At 31.8% G+C, this 27,377-nt stretch overlaps 1 protein-coding gene and 1 long non-coding RNA gene across 4 annotated transcripts; both read left to right on the top strand.

Annotated features, from left to right (window-relative positions):
• The first annotated feature begins 950 nt into the window (after positions 1-950).
• Positions 951-12,334, top strand: LOC135128387 (uncharacterized). 2 transcript variants are annotated; one of them, XM_064055299.1, is made up of 4 exons: positions 951-1,064; positions 3,625-3,855; positions 11,743-11,835; positions 11,887-12,334. In XM_064055299.1, the coding sequence occupies exons 3-4, from the start codon at positions 11,753-11,755 to the stop codon at positions 12,038-12,040; spliced, it is 237 nt and encodes a 78-aa protein (XP_063911369.1). In that variant the 5' UTR covers positions 951-1,064; positions 3,625-3,855; positions 11,743-11,752; the 3' UTR covers positions 12,041-12,334. The 2 variants fall into 2 exon arrangements, with proteins under 2 accessions (XP_063911369.1, XP_063911368.1); XM_064055298.1 differs by lacking the exon at positions 3,625-3,855 and having other exon boundaries at positions 954-1,064.
• A 12,550-nt stretch (positions 12,335-24,884) lies between these two features.
• On the top strand, positions 24,885-26,226 carry LOC135128386 (uncharacterized). Of its 2 annotated transcripts, none has more exons than XR_010280384.1 (5): positions 24,885-25,184; positions 25,240-25,328; positions 25,412-25,434; positions 25,492-25,560; positions 25,612-26,226. It is a non-coding gene; the product is annotated as an uncharacterized LOC135128386 (long non-coding RNA). The 2 variants fall into 2 exon arrangements; XR_010280383.1 differs by having other exon boundaries at positions 24,890-25,184; positions 25,492-25,555; positions 25,612-26,223.
• Positions 26,227-27,377: the final 1,151 nt, after the last annotated feature.

The following is a 27,377-nucleotide window of genomic DNA, read 5'->3' as shown; positions in this document are numbered from 1 at the left end:
GCTCCTTCGATATTCGATCCCGTGGACTGCGCATCTGGATGTTTTTAAAACCAGGCAACTTGGTCGTTTTTAAATTTTTCATGAAGTCGAAACGACCTTATAAATCAGTCGCCGAAATTAGAAATTACTACATGGGATTTTATGGGATCGGAGCTTATCAAATAACCTCCTCCGTGCGCTGGCATCCACGTAGGTATGCAAGACGGGGAGACATAATTATCGATTTTATCAATAAAAGAACAAACTTTGCGAAGGTGTATAGCGAAAAGTTAATTAAATAGCATGCCTTGAACAAAAAGTAAAATCTGCATAAAATGAGACGAACAAAAATGGAGTCGTAATCATGGAACAGTCGCAATTTCATTCGCTCCACGTGCGACATTTTAAATCCACGTGTCATTTCATACATCTCAAAGGCACATTATTGAAATAAACACATCACTCGCATACCTGGAACACATCATTATTCAGCGGTTTTCACTGTTTCGAGCGGCGCTGGCTCCTGTGGGGAGAACGTGTATTGATGATTGCCTACTACGTCACGTGGTTCGCATACTATACACGGTGTTTCAACACACCGGAGAAAACTAAAATTTAAAAATATGCAAACGAGGTAGGTCATGAAGGAAAACAGACACCCACAGATAGCGGAAAAACGGTGCAATTACTGGTAATTAAAATGCAAGAAAGTTGTCGTCATGTGTTTGCCAGATTTGACTCAGCAAGGATAAACAAGATAATTTACTAGGAAATTATGAAAAATGGAAACTAGAAGAACACAATCACATCTTCCGTATCTTTATGTAAACATATTTCTCCCCAGAGATAAACAAATCAACAGTGTTGTTCGTGTTCAATGGATTTTGCTTTCGGCCTTCAACTTTCGATAATAACAAAAATACCCAATAGTCGATTCCTTATCTCGAAGTATAAAGATAAAATAGGGAATGATTACATACGGTATTACTCTGTCTCATTCCGCAGATGCTGCTAGTGATGTCGTGAACTGTGCCAAATTTTAGCTTTAGTGCAGAAAAGGCTGAAGTTGAAGCTAATATAATCAGGTCAGTAGCGCTAAGTTGCTTTAATAAAAAAGGTCCAATAATATATGGCTTAAGTAGTATGACGCCATTTTTAAGGGTTCGAAAGTCCATTACGTATACACTTATCTTTTAGTACGCTTTTTGAATATAATAGCTCGTTGTGTTATTTAGAACAAAAATAAAAACAAAAAGATGTCAAAATTCGCGTAGATTTTGAAACTGTGTCACGAAAGTGTAAACATTTTTTAACACGTTGCCATAAATTTAATGACCAAATGTTTGATGTCCTGATTATGTTCCATTTTTTCTTAGGCTTTATCAGTGACAGTTTGATAATGAGTTGCTTATAAAACTTGTTTAAAATGTTATTCATGTAAGTTTATTAGGTCACAATTGCTTCCTGTTTGTTTTATCGGCAGTTTCTTTCACATAAAACTTTTATTTAGTCATTGTTGGTTCTTCACTGGAAACATCAATCATGGGTTAAACTGTACTAACAATTAATGGGTAATTAATTGTTAGTACAGCGCATTGAAATTAGTGCATATACTCAAATCAGTTTATATTTTTCTACAGAGTAAAATAATTTGCGAGGATGGTAGTAACCAATGTAACTAAGTACTACAGGATTTTCCGTTTAATATCTAATTTTTATCGTTTGACATTGGCTCGGTTTGCTTTGATCTCAAAGCGTTACCTTAATTTACTATTAATCTAGTAATTTTTGACATTAAAGTGTCACTTGTCACACCAAAATCTGTAGCTAAGTAAAGTGTACTTTTATCTTAAAATGTTTTCGTCAGATAAGCTATGGTCTACCTACACGTATTCGCGTACTTAAATTATTATCTAATATTTGTTTTCTACTCCGCATATTTATACTTTAAATTAATGTAGCGGATATTTAGTTTTTGACAGATTGTTATTTTTTCTTAGACTGTACAAATCAATTTGACGAAACTAGTGATAAACAATCAAGATAGAGACGTCAAAAGAAGCCACTAAATTTCGATAATGAAAATAATCTGATAGCTCGAAAATTATTAAATGAAAGTTGACAGTGCAGCCAACCTTATGGTGTTTTGACAGTGCAGATGTAAGAAAATAAAACAATTGGGTCGCCATTTTGTGGCGTAATCTTGTTTGGCGACACACATTGGACGAGTTATAGTTGCACTCGGCCATTTTGACCCCGTGCCAGGACACCGAATACGAAAACAAATAAGAACTGAAAAATTGTTGGCTGTTGGGAAAATTAATCGTCGTTTGAGCATTTCGTTCTAAAGCTTCAATGGCTTCATTTAAAGCATTTCGCATGTTGGTGTTGTTCAAACTGTTCTTGCAGCCAACTAAAGAGCAATTAGACATTTAGAACTTTTTAAAACACGAGAACTTATGGCGGATACATTTGTTAATTAAAAGCGAAACTATGTAAATATATTAGGTTACTTGCTTTGAGAACGAAGCGATAAAGTTTGAAATGAATGTTTGTAGTGTTATTATGAATGTATAAAATTACGGCTTGATGTGGTTTCCTATTCTTAGTTGTTTTTTGGTGCACATCTATCCAAGACACAAAAATTCGTATAATACAGGGAGCACTTTCGGTCGATCTCGCAAAGCGTAATCAAAGGAGAGTTATTTTATTGGGTTCCATGTCTCACATCTCGAGTTGGTCCCACGTCGCTATGACGTAATTTCTGTACCGTGAAAAATTCAAGTGCTAATATGTGTGATTTTCCCTACTTCCCTTCTTTTAACCGAAAATATCTACTATAATATTTATATTTCATCATCAATACCACAACTCACAATGCAACTAAATTATTAAAATGATGTCATCTAATTTCTGAGTCAAATTTTGGGAAAGAATATATAGACCAATTTTCATTAAGATTTTACCATATTCACGATATTCTTAATGTATTGTATAGTAGTCCAAAAGCTATAAGGGTATATGGCCCTCATAAAATAATCCCATTTTGTCGAAATTAAGTTGTTTACAACAGAAAAGGTTTTAGTGCCGTAAATAACGTGTCCACTGCAGTCGACCGGGTGTTGTCGTTTCGTTTAGGAGCGGCTTTCACTAAATATCTAAATCTAAGCAAAAAATGTTTAGAAGACGTTTTAGTGCTAACCGGTAACTTTAGTGCAAACCACACAAAAGGCGTATTTATTTGCGGTCAACTACTTTTATTATTGTAATATAGCTTATAGCCTTATAGCTTGGACTACTTTACAACATGGTATATTAGTATTTTTGTCCCTAAGATTATGTATTGAAAACGTTTCCAACAGCCGACAAATGTAACAGAAAACGTGCGTTTCCGTATTTTACGAGCTGTGGAATACTAGAAAACATGATATTATGCATTCACTTCACTTTACTTTGGAAAAATACATTGCCAGACAAAAAAATCCGGACACTTGACATTTTTGTAAAAAATAGCTTTATTGTAAAATCCATGTTTCCCAAAAGAAAAATTTTCAATTTTAATCGTTTTAAATATCTTGGCGTGAAAAGATCATTATTATTATTATTATTATTATTATTATTATTATTAGTTACGTTGGCCAACAGGTATTACAACCCAATTACAGACCAACGGGAAAAACTTTGGCTTCAGATGAAACAACTCTGTTAACAACAGCTAATATTACTGCAGTACCCATTGGGATACAGAGACACAGCGGATTTAGAAATACGCATACTATATAACCACATACCAAATTAAAGAAGTCTAAAGTAACTACCTAAAAATATCAAAATCATTCTGGTGAGTGTTGTACTGGGTGCACATTTCATAAATAGGTGAGTGTTTTGTGATATTTAGAAAAAAGGCAAAATTCAAGCCCCGCCTACCCACCGCCATCTCAGTTGTAATGATGTTATTCCTTATGAGCCCGGGGGAGGAGTTTAATCGCAAAATCCTTTTTTCTTTATAAGAACTTATCCTCTAAAACATGTTTTTAACTATGGTGTTGTATATATGTATTTAGAATAAAAAAAAAGAAAACCCCACCCACCCATCTCACTTGTGATGACTTTTTCACCATTTTGAGATAAAGGAGACTGTGTAACTCTCTCTCTCCTACTATGTCAACAATAATAAAAGATGTTTCACATGGTAACTTTTTCTACAGAAACATAGATTTTGCAATTAAGCTCCGCCCTCTTGGCTCACGACGAATAAAAAAAATCACTACAACTGAGATAGGGTGGTCGGGTGGGGCTTATACTTTCTTAATATATGTAGCCTTCTTTTCACAACAAGAAACTTAAAACATGTTTAAAACAGGAAATATGGATTTTGCAGTTTTTGCCTCTCTGTTTGACAACCAACAATCACTGTTTCACATGGTAATTCTTATACAAAAATATGGATTTTGTAATTTGGCTCACGATGGACAAAGAAAAATCGTTACAAATGAGATAGGGTGGGTGGGCGGGGTTTATTTATATTTTGCATTTTTTTTAATGTACATAGTTTTCCTTTACAACAAAAAACTGAAACATGCTTAAAATGGTAAATTTTATCCCCAACACTTCTCTAAAAATTTACCCTTTTAAACACGTTTTCAATTTATTGTCGTGAAAAGAAAACTATGTACTCATATTCGAAAAAGGAAGGCATAATACAAACCCCGCCCACCCGCCCCTTTCTCAATTGTGATAACTGTTTTTATTCGTCGTGACTCGAGAGGAGGAGCTTAATTGCAAAATGCTTATTTCTCTACAAGAAACTACCATGTGAAACATGTTTTTAAGCATCATGTTCTTGAAAGAAAACTATACAGCCTGTTATTGAAAGGTACGAACAAAATAAAATCGGCAATTGGTCTCGAAGTGTATGGGTGCTAAAAGTTAAAAAAAGTTCAGGTAAAAATGTTCTCATTTTACAGATAAAAATTATTAAAATTTATGTCCAAATTTGATAAATAGATCATCTTTCGTTTCTATAGCAACATTTAGTCTTGACAAAAGTTTTGTTGTTACAGTTGCTAGGATTTACAAAAATAAATTAATTTTACCTATTTATCCTTCAGCAGCGTCTGAAAAGGTTGGATAAGAGTTAATTTTCCCCTTATAATTTTGATAACACAAAATAAGTTTTTCCGACTTCTTGGACTTCGCGAAGAACCGTCTATTTTGTTGCACGTAGCTTTCAATAACACGCTGTATATGTCAAGAAGAAAGGAGACACAAATTAAGTCCCGCCCACCCACCCGAATCTCAAATGTGATGAATTTTTCATTCGTTGTCAGACCGAGTGGCGGAGCATAATTGTAAAATCGACGTTTCCCAAAACAAAAAATTTACCATTTCAAACGTTTTAAATATCTTTGTGTGAAAAGATCATTATATATATATCTAACAAAAAGGCAAAATTTAAGCCCTACCTACCCACCGCCATCTCAGTTGATGATGAGCCTGGGGGCGGACTTTAATTGCAAAATCCTTATTTCTGTACAAGAAATTATCGTCTAAAACATGTTTTTAAGTATGGTGTTGAAAGAAACCTGTATATATTTAGAATAAAAAAAAGGAAGCAAAAAGAAAGCCCCACCCACCCACCCTTATTTCAGTTGTGATGAATTTTTCATCAAAACATGTTTTACGTATTATCATATTGTTTAAAATAGATTATTTTGTGATAAAGGAGACTGTATAACCCTCTCTCCCCTACTACATCTGTCAACAATAACAAAAGATCTTTCAGATGGTAATTTTTTGCAGAGAAACGAAAATCCGCCCTCTTGGTTCATGACAAATAAAAAAAACATTACAACTGAAATAGGGTGGGGAGTGGGGCTTATACGTTGCCTTTTTTTCTTAATACATGTAGTCTTCTTTTCACAACAAGAAACGAGACATGTTTAAAACAGGAAATATGGATTTTGCAGTTACGCTCCGTCCCTCGGTCTGACAACGGATGGAAAATCCATCACGATTGAGATCCAGACGGATAGGTGGGGCTTATTTTTTAGGTTTTTTGTTTAATACATATAGTTTTCTTTGAGCAATACGATCACGTGGTAATTCTTGTAGACAAAGATTTTGTAATTAAGCTCCGCCTCCCTTGGCTCACGATGAACAAAGAAAAATCGTTACAAATGAAAAAATTGGTCTAAAGAGTTTAGACAGTACTTCCCTCGCTGTCGGAAACTTGACGACTGCATGCCTATTGTGTTTTTTTTTCTCATTACATTTTTGTAGTGGGAATTTAAAAAAAAATTGTGATGACGTCATCAACATTTTTGCAAGGACACGTATATCAGTTGAGATAGATGTAGTGTAATACTAAGAATAAAATTATTGTATTCCCAAATTTTCGGGAAAATGAATTGGGTCGTTTTGAATATTGATTTCTTATAATCAATAAAATAACGAAACAATTTACTCAGGTATACGGCGCCTTTTTTTGAACCACCTCTTAAGAAAATCTAAAAAATATGAATGGAATGATATATCACAAGTACAAACTCATCATATTTTTTGCATTTTAGATAGGATTTATTCAGCAAAATTTAAGGGTGACGTCATCAATTTTTTTAGGAGGGATGAACAAATACATTTTGAACAAAAGTTTACCATGCTTATAATAACTTTAAAATATTCCCAAGATTTCAAAGCATTCGGTTTTGTAATTCCTGATTAAATCGATAAAATAAATTCACGCCTTCATTAATTTTTTTGAGTCACCCTGCATATGCAAATCCAAAAATATGAATGGAATGATAAATCACAAGTACAGACTCATCATATTTTGTACAATTTAGATACGATTTATTCGGCAAACTTTTGAGCTGACGTCATCAGTTTTTTGTAGAAGATAACCAAATATATTTTGACTAAAAATTTATTATGCTCTTTATAACCTTGAAACATCTGCAAGATTTCAAAGCATTTGGTTTTGTAGTTCCTGATTAAATCAATAAAATAAATTTACGCATTCATTAATTTTTTTGAGTCACCCTGTATATGCAAATCGAAAAAATTTGAATGGAATGATAAATCACAAGAAGAGACTCACCATATTTTGTACATTTTAGATAGGATTTATTCAGCAAAATTTTGTGGTGGCGTCATAAATTTTTTAGGGGGGACGACCAAATACATTTTGATCAAAAATTTACCATGCTTATGATAATTTTAAAATATCTTCAAGATTTCGAAGCATTCGGTTTTGTAGTTCCTGAGTAAATCAGTAAAATAAATTTACGCTTTCATTTATTTTCTTGAATCACCCTGTATATGCAAATCCAAAAAATATGAATGGAGTGATAGATCACAAGTACAGACTGATCATATTTTGTACATTTTAGATATGATTTATTCGGCAAATTTTCGAGCTGACGTCATCAAGTTTTTGGAGGGGATAAGCAAATATATTTTGACTAAACATTTATTATGCTCTTTATAACCTTAAAACATCTTCAAGATGTCAGAGCATTCCGTTTTGTAGTTCCTGATTAAATCAATAAAATATATTTACGCATTCATTAATTTTTTTGAGTCACTCTGTATATGCAAATCCAAAAAATATGAATGGAATGATAAATGACAAGTACAGACTCATCATATTTTGTAGATTTTAGATATGATTTATTCGGCAAACTTTCGAGCTGACGTCATCAAGTTTTTGGAGGGGATAAGCAAATATATTTTGACTAAACATTTATTATGCTCTTTATGACCTTAAAACATCTGCAAGATTTCAGAGCATTCGGTTTTGTAGTTCCTGATTAAATCAATAAAATATATTTACGCATTCATTAATTTTTTTGAGTCACCCTGTATATGCAAATCCAAAAAATATGAATGGAGTGATAAATTACAAGTACAGACTCATCATATTTTGTACATTTTAGATATGATTTATTCCACAAACTTTTGAGCTGACGTCATCAAGTTTTTGGAGGGGATAAGCAAATATTTTTTGACTAAAAATTTATTATGCTCTTTATAGCCTTAAAACATCTGCAACATTTCAAAGCATTCTGGTTAGCAGATTAAAAATTAAATTTCAAAATGTTTTATAATTTTGATTTTTTTTCCAAAAATCTGGACGTTTCGGGTGAAAAGTCGATTCAGAGTTGTAAACTACATGTGTAGGACTATGTTATTTTATACAATTGAAAACCCATTTACTATGTACAATTTTGAAGTGACGTCATCACATTAGTGGTGGGGATGATTAGACAAATTTTGGTTAGCGTTTTACCATCTACATGATATTCTTAATATAAGTACAAAATTTCACAACAATCGGTCGAGTACTTTCGGAGATTATCTGTCTAATAAAAATCCGGGACGGCAGACGGACGGACAGACGGACAGACGGACAGACAGACGGAAATGGGAGACCTATTTCTTCGTCTTCTAGGGGTCATGAAAGATCGAGAAAACGTAAAAGTAGAGAGTCGACCGACGGACTCGATTACAATACTTCCTTTGCTTACGCTCGGGAAGTAAAAGTAAAAAAATGTATAACACTAAATATTATTTTGTCTGACAGTGTATTTGTTCGTAAAATAAACTTTGTTAAAATTTACTAAATTTATTCAAAATGTCTAACATATTCTAAAGAAAGTCGAATTCTTTTTTCCTATTTTCAAAAAGATTAATTAAACATTGAAACACTGAAACAATAGAGCCAAACAAACAGTGGCTTCTTTTTTCGATTTTTTTTGGTAAAAAATATTAGTTGTCAGATTTGAAGTTTCGAATTTTACATTTGTTCCGGAGTGGTACTCAAGACGAATTTGGGGCGTGGAATTATTCTTCAGAATCCACTTATGCTTATGAGTTCGACAATCAACCCCCAGTTCTCTTGTCACGCCACTGAATTCATTGCCACCTAACCTTAAACAAATCTGTCATAAGGTTGACAAACTTCACGACAAAAACAGGGAGTACCAACTCTCTCAATCAATTTTGATGACTCTGTACTGTTTAGTTTTTACGTATTGACAGAAATGTTTATAGTTTGTTTACTTGAAACAAAGTAGAGGTCAGGTCAGTTATGGCAGGTAATGTCAGGTCAGTTTCGGTTAGGTCAGGTTAGGTCAGGTCAAATGCATGGAAAAAACAAGCAATGCAGTCAGAAGTAGATGAATTCACGGAGGAAAAATTAGTGATACCCAGTCAAAAGATGAAAAGCAGGAAAACAGCAGGACTGGGTGACAACCATCCCCAAAGCCTTCAAAATACCGTTCCAAGAAATACCGAGGGTAGTTCAAAAGTAATGAATGATTTGCTGCGTAGACAACTTTTCCTCTAAGACAGGTGCTAGTCTAGTCTAGTAGGAAGCTTGTAAATATGCCAAATACCGGTCAGTTTTGGAAAAAAGGCACTATTATGAATAGCGAGTGTATTGTATCTAAAGCAAGTAGGAAAAGAAATAGAAGACTACAGATATTTAGGTAAAGAGAAAAAAGAAATCTAGAGGTGGAACTTGGTCATGATCTGGAAAAGGAAATCTTAATTGATATCATGCTGGAGAATGAAGAGAAATGGAAGAAGATAATGGAATAGATTTATTACGGAAATAATGAAAAATAGTGAGAGACTAGAAACAGGAGCAAAAGATATCTCACGAAATTGCACTATATGAAGAAATCAAATGCCATCCTGAAGAAATGTCAAAATAAGGGCACCAAGGTGGGAAAACATTCCACAGGAGAGGTTTTAACCGATGGAAGTCCGGCAATACCCGGAGCATACGACCAAAGCTCCGGGTGCCCATGATGGGCTTCCCCTCACAAAAAGTCAGTACCTGACCTAATCAAGTGCTAAGCGAAAAATCTTTCAGCTATAAAATATGCAAATTAATTATTTTATTTATTTATTACTCTGTTTTAAAAATAATAGTCTTATAAATACGCTCTTTCTTCAACAGTAAAACCACTTTTAACTTTCTTGAACGGTATACTAAATCTCAGTCTAAGCAAAATTGCACAAATACAAAAACCGTCGATTATTTTTTTTAAATTGAAATTGTTGACAAATGGTTGCTTTTAGAAAAGAGGGAGCAGTGGGAGAAGCTGTGACGTCTCCTTTATCTAAAACTAGAGTACTTGATACGAACTATTATCAAAAGTGAGGACACACTTTCCGCTGTGACTTGTGTAACTTTTTCGCCGTTAAAACAATTGACCTTGACGACTGACAGTTTTTATACGGGGTAATACAAGCAATTTGTTGCTATATATGTACAAGTTAAATAGAGGGATGACCGTCAGTGAGTAGCTCGGGGCATTTATCTCGTCACGGTTGGAGTGGAATTGCGGCTGACTGTGTAATCCGCTCGTCGTACAAGTAATTGCATCGCTGGGAGGATACTAGTGGAGAGCCCCAATTAATAACTTTATTTTAGCATTATACATTTTATTGTTATTTAGCTTCATTTTCAAGAGTGCAGCTTTTACTTCTCTGTAGATTTGAGGTTCAACGATGACGCTGTTCCAGTACATGTTTTTGCGGATGATTTTCAAAATAAAAACCCCATTGTCTTAAACACGATTTTAAACAAGAAGTACTACCTAATCAAGAAATTCTAGAACTACAAATTCTTAAAGAAGAAGTCAGCTGTTTAAAGAATAAAGTGTCTAACTTAAAAAATCAGCAAAGTAACAAACAAAAACTGCTTGTGGAACACGATAGAGGAAATTAATAATTTAAAACCTGAAATTTTATATCTAAATATCAAATTAATATGTTTGGAAAATTTGGAAACAATGTCAAGAACGCTCTAAATTTATCTAGATTCAGAAATTTGGTAACAAAAATCTGGAGAAAGTGTTAAAAATTAAATTTTGCTGTAGATACTCTAATTATCAAACTCTTTTAAAATATAATTATAACAAATTAAAACTGCTCCAGGTTTTACAAAAACACTTTATCAGTTTAATGACAGATTTTCAAGTTATTTTGGCCTGCAAAGGAATAGAAATATAATAATTGATAGTAGCAATATTTAATTTAATGTTAGACTCACTGGATGTGTATACATCGTGAGATATAGGCACACAATTATACACACATTCTTACGTTACTTTAAGTAAAACTGCTATAAACTATGCTCTGAAGAAAATATATTTTGAACATTATGTTTCATATACATACTCAGACGTTAAATGCACAGTGTAAAATATTTTCAATTTGTAATGACGTTCGTTATGAGTCCATGGTACGCAGTTCTTTCACCCTTACCTTTTACCCAACTTTCTTTATTCAATACAAAAAGTGGATTATTTTTCAACATTTTCAAACAAGATAGAATTTAATGTATCGCAGACAATGTTAAATTGGTTTTCCAGAAATTTTTTAACTCTTTTCTCCAAATATTTGTTAGTTAGAAATGCATATTATATTTAGAGTGTCTGTGGTTACAGACTTCTCCCGGTTTGAATTCTTCATTGTAAATTTACCATGGAATAAGTTCATGCTCTAGCTACACTAACCATTTTCCCCCAACCCATCAACCTTCTGTTTTGCGATTACACACATGTGTTATTCCTAACAATGAGTACATAGCCAAATTATTTTTCCATGTTTACACTATGTTTATCAATTCTTAACAAACATTCTTCTTAACAAAGAACTTCTGTGAACAGTTTACTATATGAATTAATGTAATTGACAACCATTTATTAACACTGTTCGTTACTCAACCATTCTTCATTCTGATTACAGACAAGAAGCAATGACCAGTCTAGTGATGGAAAAATCCTACGAAAACTGCAACAAATCGCCCAGGTATCCAGAAGTGCAACTCAGACAAAAGAGGTAAGTGGTGACTGTCATTTAATCGATCTAGTTCTAAAAGACAAACTGTAGTCCCACAGATACCAGCGAGACGCAGAGGAAAAAACGTGCCCGAAATCGCCTATCCAACAGGAGGAGTACGGGTTTTGTGTCTGAAGACCAAGTAAAAGCGGCAATGGAAATGGGGGCAGAAGGAGATAAACCAGATACTTCAAGTAACCAATGACGCGTGTCGCAAGAGTACCTAATAGGAAGATTTTCATAACAATTATTTATTGCGTATTTAGGTTAAGGTACCTATTAAAAAAATAATAATTTATTCCGTTGTAATATAAATAGTACAAATGTTAAGTTAATCCTACACTTTATTATGTTAATAAGGTTGTAGAGTTATCAAGTAGTTACAATTCAAGTAAAAAAAAGAATTATTAGTTACGTTGTTACTCAGTTTTATACGTGAACACTATGTATCGATGATTTTAACAAGAACATTTGTATGTGAATAAAACTATGAATGTTATTGTTGTCTCTCAATTATTTTATATTTAAATGATAAATGTTCAGTTTATTAATTAACCTTAAAAAATAAAAACGAAGTATTGTTTGTATGTCACAGCTCTAATACTATTGACTGAAAATTTCAAATTTGTTTTTAAAATATAAATATAGATTTTTTAGAAAAAAAAGACAGGTTAATAACACAGAGAAAAAAAATTGGTCTAAAGAGTTTAGACAGTACTTCCCTCGCTGTCGGAAACTTGACGACTGCATGCCTATTGTGTTTTTTTTCTCATTACATTTTTGTAGTGGGAATTTAAAAAAAAATTGCGATGACGTCATCAACATTTTTGCAAGGACACGTATATCAGTTGGGATAGATGTAGTGTAATACTAAGAATAAAATTATTATATTCTCAAATTTTCGGGAAAATGAATTGGGTCGTTTGAATATTGATTTGTAATAATCAATAAAATAACGAAACAATTTACTCACGTATACCTACGTATCAGAGGCAACTAAAAATCGTGTATGTATAAACATTGTTAATTTAAGATGACAGGCGTAACAGCATACGTGAGAGCCAAACACAGAAACTGTAAACAAAACGACCGTCGGTTTTATTGCTTCGACTTCCGCTTATTATATAAAACATTGGGTTTTATTTTAATTCTTGACGGTGAAATTCACAATTGGTTGATTATAAACATGTCTATTTCGCATTCGCGGAACCAAGTGACCGCATAAAACAAATGCAGATCTGTAACGTTAAAGTCGATGTAAATAAGCGTGCTACCCTTATGTTTCAACCGAGTTTTTCCTTTAACAAATTTTGTGTCTACTAAATTGGGTTGGTTGGGGTGTAATACTAATAATAAGTGTTGCCTTTAATTTAATCAATAAAATAAATTGACTTCATTAATTTTTTTGAACCACCTCTTAAGAAAATCTAAAAAATATGAATGGAATGATAAATCACAAGTACAAACTCATCATATTTTTTGCATTTTAGATAGGATTTATTCAGCAAAATTTAAGGGTGACGTCATCAATTTTTTTAGGAGGGATGAACAAATACATTTTGAACAAAAGTTTACCATGCTTATAATAACTTTAAAATATTCCCAAGATTTCAAAGCATTCGGTTTTGTAATTCCTGATTAAATCGATAAAATAAATTCACGCCTTCATTAATTTTTTTCAGTCACCCTGCATATGCAAATCCAAAAATATGAATGGAATGATAAATCACAAGTACAGACTCATCATATTTTGTACATTTTAGATGCGATTTATTCGGAAAACTTTTGAGCTGACGTCATCAGTTTTTTGTAGAAGATAACCAAATATATTTTGACTAAAAATTTATTATGCTCTTTATAACCTTAAAACATCTGCAAGATTTCAAAGCATTCGGTTTTGTAGTTCCTGATTAAATCAATAAAATAAATTAATAAATTTACGCATTCATTAATTTTTTTGAGTCACTCTGTATATGCAAATCCAAAAAATATGAATTGAGTGATAAATGACAAGTACAGGCTCATCATATTTTGTACATTTTAGATATGATTTATTCGGCAAACTTTCGAGCTGACGTCATCAAGTTTTTGGAGGGGATAAGCAAATATATTTTGACTAAACATTTATTATGCTCTTTATGACCTTAAAACATCTGCAAGATTTCAGAGCATTCGGTTTTGTAGTTTTTGATTAAATCAATAAAATATATTTACGCATTCATTAATTTTTTTGAGTCACCCTGTATATGCAAATCCAAAAAATATTAATGGAGTGATAGTTCACAAGTACAGACTCATCATATTTTGTACATTTTAGATATGATTTATTCCACAAACTTTTGAGCTGACGTCATCAAGTTTTTGGAGGGGATAAGCAAATATTTTTTGACTAAAGATTTATGATGCTCTTTATAGCCTTAAAACATCTGCAACATTTCAAAGCATTCTGGTTAGCAGATTAAAAATTAAATTTCAAAATGTTGTTTTATAATTTTGATTTTTTTTCCAAAAATCTGGACGTTTCGGGTGAAAAGTCGATTCAGAGTTGTAAACTACATGTGTAGGACTATGTTATTTTATACAATTAAAAACCCATTTACTATGTACAATTTTGAAGTGACGTCATCGCTTTAGTGGTGGGGATGATTCGACAAATTTTGGTTAGCGTTTTACCATCTACATGATATTCTTAATATAAGTACAAAATTTCACAACAATCGGTCGAGTACTTTCGGAGATTATCTGTCTAATAAAAATCCGTGACAACAGACGGACAGACGGACAGACGGACAGACGGACAGACGGACAGACGGACAGACGGACAGACGGACAGACGGACAGACGGACAGACGGACAGACGGACAGACGGACAGACGGACAGACGGACAGACAGACGGAAATGGGAGACCTATTTCTTCGTCTTCTAGGGGTCATGAAAGATCGAGAAAACGTAAAAGTAGAGAGTCGGCCGACGGACTCGATTACAATACTTCCTTTGCTTACGCTCGGGAAGTAAAAATTCTAAAAAAGGATTACTACCTAACACAATCCATTTTCGTCCTTTTATAAAAACTCTAATACGAAGTACTATTTTGTTTTCCAGACGAATTGCATGAACAGAGGAAAAATGCGACATTTTAAGGTCGCTTTTTGACTCCAAGTATTCCACAAATAGGACGCGTTTCAGATTTTGTTTTTCATAACCACCCTTTATTAAAATGCAAACAGTATTACTTCCGATGTAAGATCCTGAGCTTTTGTTCAAACTTTATTATGTTAATGTTTCATACGGTTGTGTTGCAGAAATGTTTTTCATAAAGGTTTTCATAACTCGATTTGTAGGTTACATGAACAACGTAATTTCGTGCAATATAAATACCAGAACACAATCTTTGTTCAGAATGATAAACATTTCGCTTTTACGTTCATTTAATGTGAAGTTCCATGGATATAATTTTATGTTAATTGTGTTTAGTTCTTGAGAGCTTGGTACTATTTCTTTTAAAGTATTAGACCTCTAATTGATTAGAGAAACTTGTTATTTTTTAATCTGATATGTACTTGAGTTTTTATAAATTGCGACATAGATATCAATAACAAGTTTAGTATATTTTTGAACACTATCTCCTTTCACTATTTCGTTAATTTTTCTTAGAAAACAATGCTGGATAATAATAATTGTTTTCCAGCATTATACGACTTATTTATCAGTGAACAGCTTAATTTGTTTTTTCGGAAATTTACTACAAGTTTAGAAATTAAGTTAAATCTAATTAAAATAATAAGTATATTCAAGTAAATAGCAATACAAATTAAAATCATGTGGGGACCGATGAAAATTAAAAATTGGCCTAAAGAAAGTTCTGTATTAACACTTAATAAATTCAAAAACTTCTTTCCCGATGTTACTGAAAGCATTATGTAATTCATATTTTCCTACGTGATATTTTTAGCAACTTTTTGTAAACTAATAAATATTTGTATAGACATAGTTGATAGTGTCTCTTATTAATTCCTTTTAAGATAATTTAATATCGCCAGTTACTCATAAACTGATAAACTTATAAATACATTTATGAAAGCTAATTTCCTGATCGTCTTAAAACAACTATGTTGACTCAGAACATAAGAAAGATAACCTGGATGGTACTATTAGGAATGACAGATTGATATCATTTCTTCGATAATGTCTATTAAAAAACATTGCTGAACACATCTTCAATTACCATTGACAGCGTGGGCAGAAACTTTTTCCTAACCCATTTTTTTGAATTTAAAAGAACTTTTGATTGCTTGTCCACTGTTATAGATTACATTTGAGGTTAATTGTAGACATAGTTCACAAGGTTTACAAAAGTTCACCTCAAAATTTTGTTTTATAAATGATGTTGAAATTTTATAAAATAGAATACTCATGCACTTGTCGTTTATGAATGCGCCTTAAGTGTTTATTCTATGAATCCAAAATTTATCAAAAAAATGTCAAGTACGCATGGCCTACTTTGTTTTATACGGTGGCTGGTGTTATGTGCATTTTGTAACTTATAGGGGATATCATAAAATAAATAAAATTTCGCAAAATCAAATTTAATCATCTTTCGAAAAAACTGGATATGTTTTATTATTATTATACTTCACGGGCTAGGGAAATTCTGTCTACATAACCTTAGATCAGTTTTTTAATAACATTAAGATGTAAATTTAAAATCAGAGGTGACTTATAAAAAAAATCGTTAATTAGCTTAGCCTTCTCTCGCGAAGTAAAAACAAATCGGTTTAATATCTTTTCCAATTAGAGCCGCTAACAATGACACAATTTCTAGACGGAAGTGATTACACGAGTACCATTTACTATGAAATCACCTCCGATTCGACACGACTCCCTGAATTTGGTTATACTGAAACTCCGGGCACGATCAATCCGCTCTAGAATAAAAGAACTAAAGCCCCGGAGTCGCACTTATGAAATATTCCGGAGCCCGGCGGCCGTAAATTCTCCGGGTTAACCCTGTATACTAAATAAAAGTATTTTAAGATAAATTTTACAACTGTGCCACTGTCTCAATCGGCATTTGCTTCACATCATGCCAATTCAGGCATTTCCACGAAAACACCCAAATCTTTTTAAGTTTTTTCGTTATCTCAACTCCATGAATTATTCACAGGGATGCTCATTAAGCAGCTAATGAAACATTGTCCATTTTCAGCGCAAATAATAATCAGTTTGCATCATTATCATTAATTTTTCGTGGTGACTTTCATTAAAATTTATTGTTGATCCGTTTTAGTTTGTGTGTGATTCTGTGCTGGAAATGGCCGCTGGCAGTGTAAACATGCATTTAAATGTTTACAGATCGGTTGTGCAGTATTAGAGTAATAATTTAATTTTGTAGTTAAGCGGCTTTGGAGGGATGCCGACGGATGCATTTTTCATGGTATTGCAGGAAATGGTGGGTTTAAACTTTGCTTCGAAAAGCTATGCAAGATTTATTCGGATTTATTTACTGCTCGTGCCTTCGGTGCGAATAATGCACGGTTATGGCAAAATTGACATTTTATGGCAAATCGGTAGTGACGGCTGAGTTAATAATTTAAAAATGTTTCTAAAAAATTGGAAAAATTCAAGTCTGTTACGTCAAATAAGCAACAGTGAAACGTGTACAAGAGAATGGGATTTTTCAATTTTTAAGCACAATTATTTGGATGGAATTTTTACTTCCGGTTAGAGTATCGCAATCGGATTACTTTGGTAAAAACGAATGTAGTGTTTTGCTGATGTTGTCGTACACGAAAATGCAAGTTTCTTGTTTTTGTCTGTGCGATTTTATTTGACCGATGAGGTCAGAATGTTTCTGGTCTGTTTATAATAACTAGCTCATAAGTATACAAAATAAATGATAAGTAAAGAAAGTTTATTACTTTGTAACTTAAAACAATTCATTATTGATATGATTGTATTATACATTTTGAAACAACCGGCAAATAGAGATAAATTTGCACTGAACACCAGTTGTGACATCGTTAATAAATAACAAAAAGAGAAGTGGTCGCAAGACTTAGCCTTGTGGAAGATCTGACAGCCCGCTTATGTAATTAAGATCGTCTACAAATTAGTGTACATATTGCTTTATGTTACATCATGTAAGATAAAATAACGAATCATATTGTGAGAAAAAGCTAGTGTAAGTAAGTAGAATATAAGTTTATAGTCCACTCAGTTGAGTTCGAAATAAAGTGAGTTACACAAAAAAGATCTGAAGTGTTGAACGACCCACGTTGATTCTGAGAAATGAGATTAGATACTTGAAAAAATAATTGTTTATAAATCGAAAATCTTACAAAAGATATTAATCGTATAGACAGGTCGATAATTTTCTATAACATCACGATTCTTAGTTACTCTTATAGACTGGAATTATATATTTTAGAAAGCTTCCATTGATCTGGATATATTTCAGCTAAAACACTCAAATTAAAAATAATGGGTAATGTTTGAGATAAATACGTTTGTACAATCTTTGATAAAAAATTTCCAGTATACATTAGGACCTTGAATATTATTTGAGTTTCTTAACAGCATCAAGTACTTTATTTTCATCATTATGTATTACATTTACAGTCCTTTATAAAATTTAAAATCAGTGGCACAAACTGTCACAATTTTTTCCGTTTTGATCACTCATTTTTACTGGCCCTGAAGACAAGTTGGATCTATATTGATAAACAATAGAATCTAGGATTACAATTTTTTTGAATAAAATTTTATTTGTATTAAATTTTAGAGTAATTTTTATTCTAAAAACGACACTGCCGTCAACTTCTAAACAATAAAAAATCACAGAAGAACACACAATGAGGTAAACAATTTTAAACGCCGCCCCTCTTCTCCGGGCCAATGAAATAATTTATTAAGGTGGAGCTTGTGCTAGTGGGAGGAGCACCGGTAATATTGCTTTTTAAATATGATTTTCACATCTGGTATGCTTTTTTAACACCAGCTTAATACTTTCTCACCAACGGTTTAACAGATTAAAAAAGAGTTAAACTTAGCCCCACCCACCCAACCGTATTTTCTTTTTTTTTCTCTCTTGAAATAAAAAATAAAATCTTCTAGCAATTAGTACAACCAAAAAAAATACGATTAGCGCCTTTTTTATTTTTTTCACATTGGAAGAATATAATTAACCTCACCCACCCACCCAGTCTCCGTTACAGTGATTCATTTTATTTGCTCCCAACGAAAGGTGGACCCCCTACTGAAGAGGAATAAAATTAGTCGTTAGAATGAGAAGAGGGCGGGTTGGGTGGAGCTAGTGCTTTCTAAGTTAAGACTGATTTTGGCAGATCTTCCATATAAAAAAAAACACCCACTATACGTAAATTGTTTCAATTTTTGTAGACATCCTGTATAAGCGATTCTAAAAATAAAGGTGTACTGATAAACTACAAGTGTAGAAGCAGAATGTTGACAAAAACGAGAGTAGCTAGATGAGGCAAAATTTTGAAATGAGAATATATTTAAATAGAAAAAACTTTCATCACTACTTGATTAATCTTCACTTTTAAGCATTTTCTTTGTTTTGAAGTACTCTTAGCATTTATATTCAAACAATTGCTAACAGTTTTTACTTTCCGAGCCTACGTAGGTCCTCGTTTCCGTATGCCTCTAGTCTGTTGGCGAATTTATTAGACAGATAATCTCCGAAACTACTGAACTGATTGTTGTAAAATTTTACATGATTGTATTTTCGGAATATAATGCACATAGTAAAACTTTAACTAGACTTTTTCTAGGTCATCTTGAAATCTTGCAGAGTAAATGCCATTCAAATTTCATAAAATAACATATTTCTATACTTGTAGATTATGAATCTTTAATTCTTTACCTTAGATATATAGACTTTTTAACTTTTATATTAGAGCCGTTTTACACGTCCCAGAATTCCTCCTTAAATTACCAAAACTAATGGTTGAATGGTTATGGTTATATCTTATTTATGAAATGAGAATTAATTAAAGATGTGGAAACTTAAAATTGGATAAATCAAGAATCGAAAAATTCTGAAAAATTTAAATCCAAAACCAGTTTGTCCTGACACAGTACAGCAGGTTGATGTTTAAACAAAGAAAAGAAAATCGTGTATTAAAGAAGCAGTAGATGAAGTAAAATAAAAAAAATTCGATAATGTTTAGTGTGGAAGAAATTCCTATTCAGTATTCAATCTTTGTATACATGAAAAGAAATTTATTACTTAGAACACGGACATTTTAAAAATCTTATGTCTAAAGTAGTCCAAGAGCTATAAGGTTATATGACCATCATAAAAGTAGTTGACCGCAAATAAATAGCCCTTTTGTGTGGTTCGCCCTAAGCTTACCAGTTGGTAATAAATCGCCCCTGAACCAAATGACAACACCCGGTCAAGCTGCAATGGACACGTTATTTACGACCCTAAAACCGTTTCTATTGTAAGCAACTTAACTTCGACACAATGGGATAATTTTATGATGGCCATATAACCTTATAGCTCTTGGACTACCATACATGTAATTCTAAAAATAGAGGCTAAAATGGACTCATACCGGCATGTCGATTGTGAGAAAAACGGCAAACTTTATTTTATACCTTACATAGGTTAAAGAAATGTTTAAGTAGATTCTGAACACAATCAAACACTAACTAAAACGGTTTATAAACAATAAATAATATATAATTTAAAAATACAAAATATTTAAATATATTTTTTTTATTCCATATTCTTGGAGCAAGTGTCTTTTCGTAACATAATGTGTTGGAATGCTAGACAGTGGACAGTAGCGGGGTATGGGTGATTAAAATGTGATATACTAATGAACTCAAAAAAAAACAAGCTCTACAAGTTTTCTAAAATATATATAGCGTGTCATTAAAAAATAAGTAATACGTGATAGAGAAACAAACAAAAAAATACTTAAGAACATATGGTAATTTCTGGTGGAAAAATAAGGATTTAACAATTAAGCTTCGTCCCTCGTCTTACGATGAATTAAAAAAATCACCAGAATTGAGATAGGGCGGGTGGGTGGGGCTTATATTTTGTAGAGCGAGTGGGCGGGGTTGTACTTGCTAAAGTCAGACTAATTTGGCAAATGATGTACCCTCTAAGAAAGTAGAGGGTGAATAGGGTAATACTTGGCAAGATAAGACTGATTTTGGAGAATGACGTACACTGTAAGAAAATAGAGGGTGGGTGGGTGGGGCTAGTACTTGCTAAGATAAGACTGATTTTACAAATGGCAAATCCTCCAAAAAATAAAAAAATAAATATTTAAATATAAAATATTTGTGGGAAAAAAATTGAATTTTTTTTTCTCCTGCACGAAAAATCGAAAGGAAAAAATTGTCTGAACATACGCACATTAGGAAAAGAATGCATCAAAGATAAAATAAAATACTTACAAAATACATATGTAACAAAAGGACGTCATAAATGATAAAAAAATGTAACAACAAAAAAACCCAATTTAAAATTAATGCAAAATTCTAACCTTTAGGCTTCTTCTTCTGCTACAATTTAGCGAATTCCCTCATCTTCATTTACGAACCCACTGCAACAAAAAGACACATGCAAATTTTTGGGTACACAAAGAAAAATACCGTAGAACTTAACATCAACTTTGTACATACTAATTTTTAATAACGGTACAACATTACACAGGTTTAATAAGTACTTAGATAAAACTTAAAAAATACTAAACAGAAAAAGTTTTTAAATCACAACATAAATTTAAAGCAAAATTTTACATTTACATCACGCGATTCATGGTGAAGATGAACAGGAAAAAATCTATATAACAGACTCATAATATAAACAAAAAGAATTTCAGAGAATATTTGCCTAAAAATTCTGTAAAAAACAGACAGAAGGAAACAGAAAATCGATATTTTCACTCCATAAAGTGGGGAATGTCCAGAAAACAAGAACTGAAAGTTTAATAAAAATAACCCTGCTACACTACGTTTGGAAATTAAGAACATTCTAAAGTTAATTAAACCGAAACTTCAATAAACACTTCCCAATAGACTCAAACATTGAAAACAACAACTGTTCTCAATTAAAATGATTGACGTTTTGCTGAGTTCGTGAATTTCCTTTAGTTGTAGTTAAATAATAATATTTTTAGTTGCATTGATGTGTCAAACGTAAACGGTCCGTAATGAGAGAAAAATCAAAATTAGATTTAATTTTTTAATAATTAACATTGATAAAAACTCATTAAATATTCCAAATTATTTCAGCCAAAAAGGCCAGTTTTAAAGAATAAATACCTGAGGAGATGTTAATTAACGTTTGAGTTCTTGTTGAGACAAACATATTTATTAATAACGATTTGTACAATACAACAACTTCTCCTTAACATCTGTATTTTTATATCAATTTAGAATAACTGAAAAAATGAAGCACAATACATTGAATAATAAACCGATACATAAAGCCTAATAGCAACAATTACCCTTTAAATCCTGATTTCATTTCCTTCTGCGCCGATCCTTGCAGACTCCTTCCTCAAGGGCACATCACAACACTCACCTTTCATTTTAAGCTCGAAACCAAATTATTTTAATAAAAATAAACCACTTAAACAAACTAATTTCCACACCGCATACGCTCTCAATAAAGTTAGAACCGACTGCGACTCAACTCCTTTGCGTAACACGAAAAAAATAAACAAAAAATTCTCGCCGATAGCAATTCAGACATTTTTTGCAGAGTTTTTATTCATCGATGCATGGCAAAGTAAATGAATCTTAATTAAAATACTGCAACATTACACATTCAGAACATAATTATCGCGCTGTGGGGATGAATAAGAAATTACGAATTTTACATACAATTTGGCAAAAACAAACTAAAAAACTAAGTTTAAATACGTCTTTCGAAAACATTTTATTTTTCGGCAGTTGTTAAAATTCTATTCTTCAAGAGTTAATTGCCAGTTTTGATGTACAATTTTTTTTAATAGAAACTAATAACAGACGAATGGCAAAGTTTTGTTAAGGATGTTATTGATTTTAATTATTTCCCTAAGTTTTAAGTTTTAACCATTTCAATTACGTTATTTCGTAATTAAATGGTCAGATCCACATATGTCTTAAATTTGTTGCTTTATTTTAAAGAAAACCCCTCTACAAACAGTTATTTTCCCCATTTCTTAAATGTACACCACAATACTTTACCACATCCACCCGATAAAACCTAATGTACGTGAAACGCGGTCGTAATTCACGAATAATTAGCTTCCAATTAGCGTGATGTTGATGAAATGTCCACGCCACTGGTTGTTTCTGTTAATTTTCTTTTCCGGCTTGTTGATTGATGAAAGGGTCGGACGGTCGGCCGGTGTGCCTTAAGGTCTTATAAATTTCTCAATATTTATGCCAGCGCTTGATTTTAGGAAGGAGATTGGAAATTGACTTGAAAGAAGCAAAACGGCTCCCAGACGGGTACTTTCGGGATTTTATTACATATAAGATACATTGTAGGTACGTAGCAGACGATGTTTCAGGTGGAGCGTCCTAGACTTAAATATGTAAAGGTAGGTATGGAGATAAGACTTGGGTAAAACTTTATTATGTTGGAAGATACGTCTTAACAGTAATGGAAGGCTTGGTGTGCCAACAAGGCCGCAGTTTCTTTGAAACGATGCCAGGGAAATTTAAATGGAAACGGGTAAACGAGGTGAGAGTTTCAGACTTCAGCTAATGCTTGATTGCTTTATTATTACAGTTGTGTCGTAAATCTTATCACTAGCTGCAGTAAAAGACAATTATTGGTCAACATATCCCACACAAATTTTTCAAATAGTTGTCATTTTTTATGGATCACGCAACACATATAGTGTGCTTGCACAATACGCGAGAATAAAAGCAACAAAATTTTCATTGTTATTGATTGGTTCCCAAATTTTGGAGCTTCATTACAAAATTTACGTAGGTATTAATTAGAGAAAATTACATTTTTGTTCTGATTCCCTGACACGTTTGAAAAGATATAATACCTAATAATTTACTGATTTTCTGTCAAATGCCCTGAAGTATTTTTTAAGCTTCAGAAGTCGTTTATTTAATTAGTCAAGAATCACCCTCTACGTAGAATGATGCTCGCTGCCAATGATTTAACAGGGCGTAGGGAGATTTCTATTTTTGATTCGACACTTTCTAGTTTTAGGCATAACGTTTTGTTGTTTTATAACAATTATAATTAAGTTGTATACCACGAATACTATTTATGTTGAATTATTTAATTTTATGTATATTAATTTCATTTATATTTTTTTCTTTTTTTTTGTATCAAGTTAATTTTTTGTAAAATGGAGTTTTCGTAAAATAAATAAACCTAAACCTAAATAACACTAAACTAAAACAAATCAGATTTTTAAAAAGTTAATTTGCACTTTTATGTTTGGATCCAGTTTCTAACATATGCAACCAATATAACAACGTACTTTTCACATGCAGTGTTGCCTCACAACACGGAGGTAGAAGAGACTCTCTTCTACCTCCGTGCCTCACAATCATTTTAAGTAATTAAGTATACATACTAAGTACTGAAAATATATTTTTTGCAATATATCATATACGTTTGACTACAAAAAAAATCCCTCACTATAAAACACAAAAAATATTGCCTACAAGTAAAACATTGTTTAACACCATCCCCAGTAGCAAGCAATATTTTTCTAATATTTATATAAGATTGATATAATATTAAATGTTGATTAGATATTACAAATATTTATATAATATTCATTTTATATTTATAAATTTATATATGAATTTCAACATATATTACATATTTATGAAATGTCTTTTTATCAAGATACCGAACAACAAAAATGAAAAAAAAGTACCATGTTGGGACAACTTGTAGGTAATTTATGTCATAGGGTTTTTATCGGAGCAATATTAAAAATTGATTTGAAAAAATACCACCTATTGTGAAATTGACACTATTCAAAATATCGTGTTGCATACTATTAATTGCTCATTAAAAAGTAATATTTTTTTTATTTTTGCGAACAAAAAATAATAATTTTATTCATCATTTTTGTAAAACTTACTTAAATTTGCGCTTGCTCTGCTGGAACGCGTTTGCGCAATGTGCAACATATACATATTTTCTGTTGTTGTTGGTGGTTCAAAAAGTATTTTCTGTAAGTTCATGGTGTTTGTTCTATTGTGAATTGTGATTATCGGTACTGCGATAAATTCAGAATAGTGTAGTAAATACCGTTTTGTCAAGAAAACAGTACTAATTCTACATAACCTCACTTCTACAAGCAATGCAGAAAATGCAATTTCTCAACACGTAAGTATATTTAAGAGGTTTAATATTCCTGAATATAAGCACATTATGAATGTAGAAACAAAATGATGAATGTCCGGGCGCAACCAAAAAAAAGAAGAAATCCAGTTAGAAATTGCGGGAGATACGCAGAAATTGAATGAATTGGTAAGCATTTATTATTCTTATTATTAACTCCTAGTATTTATAAACTAGTTAGTTTCAGACTGATAATAATGTTTATTTTCCAGGAAGAGAAGATGTAAAAAAACATGTAGGTACCTATGCAATTTTGAAGAAATTATTAATAATGAACCAAATTGCTTTCAAGTTTTCAGGGCAAGGAAAAAATAAGCTCTCTTTTAGTAAACTCACAATTAACAAGGCTACAATATGTAAAGTTATGTGATTTTTTAAAAATTACGAAATTTGTAAGTTAATTTAATTGTAGGTACCACACGGAAACGTCACAAAAACGCCACAACTGCTGAAATTTAAAAAATGGTAGGACCTCATTAAGCGCAGACAAAAGCAAGAGTGAATTCTCATCGAAAAAAACATGAGGTATGATTTTTTTTATTTTAATTAATTATATCGCTTTTCAATGAATCGGTTATAGAGCAAATAATTATTAAATAAATATTTCTGTATAACGATTGAAATGTAGCAGAACATTGTTATTTCCATTGACAATGTATTTTTATTTCATTGTAAGTTGGCAGTGTATTTTTATGTTTAAAAAATTTATATTGTGTTTCACATCAGGTGATTTTTTAAATTTCTGCCCATGAAGCTTATGCCAGCAGTTTCAGTTTCACTGCTGACATAAGCAGTGAAACTGAAAAAAAAGCAGAAATTAAAAAAAAAATCACCCGGTACAAATTTTCAACGAATTGGTTCTAGGACAAATAATTTTTAAATGTATAAATATTGCCGCAACGTTTCAAATACACTGTTATTTCCAGTGACAATGTATTTTTGTATTTAATAAATATTATATTGTATTCCATACAAGTTTTTTTTTATATCCATACCCCCTTTCATATGAAGAACATTTATTAAATGTTCTGAACTAAATAAGTATTAAACATTGAAAATAAATATATATTCAATATTTAAAACCAATATTGATTTTAAAAAAAAAAATCTGTCGTTACCCATATTATTTAAATGTTAGAACTTCAATATTGATTACATATAAAATGTTACTGGGGGCATCACTTTTATGATAAGGACGAATGTATGAATTAATTGCGGTAAAATACCGTGGGTACATTCTGTATATTCTAACACCATATCATTTATTTTAACGTAGCGCAATTATACTGTTAAATAACTATGTAATTTACAAAGAAATTTATCATGATAAGCATAGAAAACTAATTCTGGAGCTTTTTTGTCAATAACTATAATTAAGACAATCTTGATACCCGATGTTTAAGTGTTAAATACGTGAGTCTATTAGTTATATAGAACAAATTCGATCAAAACAAGACTAATGACTATGGCAGTATGCACGATTTGACAAGCGTTATTTTATATAAATCACATACTAGAAACATAGTCGAAAAGTTTTGGTTTCTGTTGTCTAATAATAATAAGTTACGGTGTCAGCAATATTTTTCAAACAACAACGCTTTTTTTCACATAAAACTGGTAGAAAACAAAGAAATTAAAGTTAACAAAAACAGTTTACAATCGTTAATTTGACCTATAAAAGTTACTACTGTTTTCGCCTCAAATTGTTTTGTGATAAATTGTAACCATTCTTACAAATGTCTAATTTGTTACCTCATTACATTTGTTTAATAAAATGCAAATAAGTGATTGGTTTTTCTTTCTTTTATTCAGGTTAGTCCTTTTCATTATCCTAATTTATCTGGACTGAATTAGCACCCAATTAAGCTTAGATAATGATTAAATTTTCTTTTCAGCAGTACTTTAAATTTTATTTTAATTTAAAAAATGTTTCACAAGATTTCTTATAAACACAAGATCTTTAGAATAAAAGTTTATGAATGAATGCTCTTTTTTTCTAATTTTATTCAGTCATAAACAGACAGATTTTTTCATATGATTTTACTTAAAACTAAATTTTAAAGACTACTAATAAGGCCCCCTCAGAACACAATACATTTTTAATGCTTTTAACCTGGTTTTCAAAGTAACTTGTAAAAAGTTAAATTTTTTAAAGAATTTGCCAGAGTTTTCGAACTC

Source organism: Zophobas morio, unplaced genomic scaffold (assembly GCF_036711695.1).
Source record: "Zophobas morio isolate AGI-343-1 ecotype UQ-CSIRO unplaced genomic scaffold, CSIRO_AGI_Zmor_V1 ptg000012l, whole genome shotgun sequence".
In the NCBI taxonomy this organism is placed as follows: domain Eukaryota; kingdom Metazoa; phylum Arthropoda; class Insecta; order Coleoptera; family Tenebrionidae; genus Zophobas; species Zophobas morio.
Note: the sequence above shows the minus strand (reverse complement) of the source record. Positions and strands in the feature narration are given on the sequence as shown.

What these genes read in the sequence shown, in the direction of transcription:
- LOC135128387 (XM_064055299.1), top strand. Translation starts at nt 11,753, where the DNA reads ATGACCAGTCTAGTGATGGAAAAATCCTACGAAAACTGCAACAAATCG. An exon ending in GTGCAACTCAGACAAAAGAG is followed by an intron (nt 11,836 to 11,886) that starts GTAAGTGGTGAC and finishes GACAAACTGTAG; the next exon opens with TCCCACAGATACCAGCGAGA.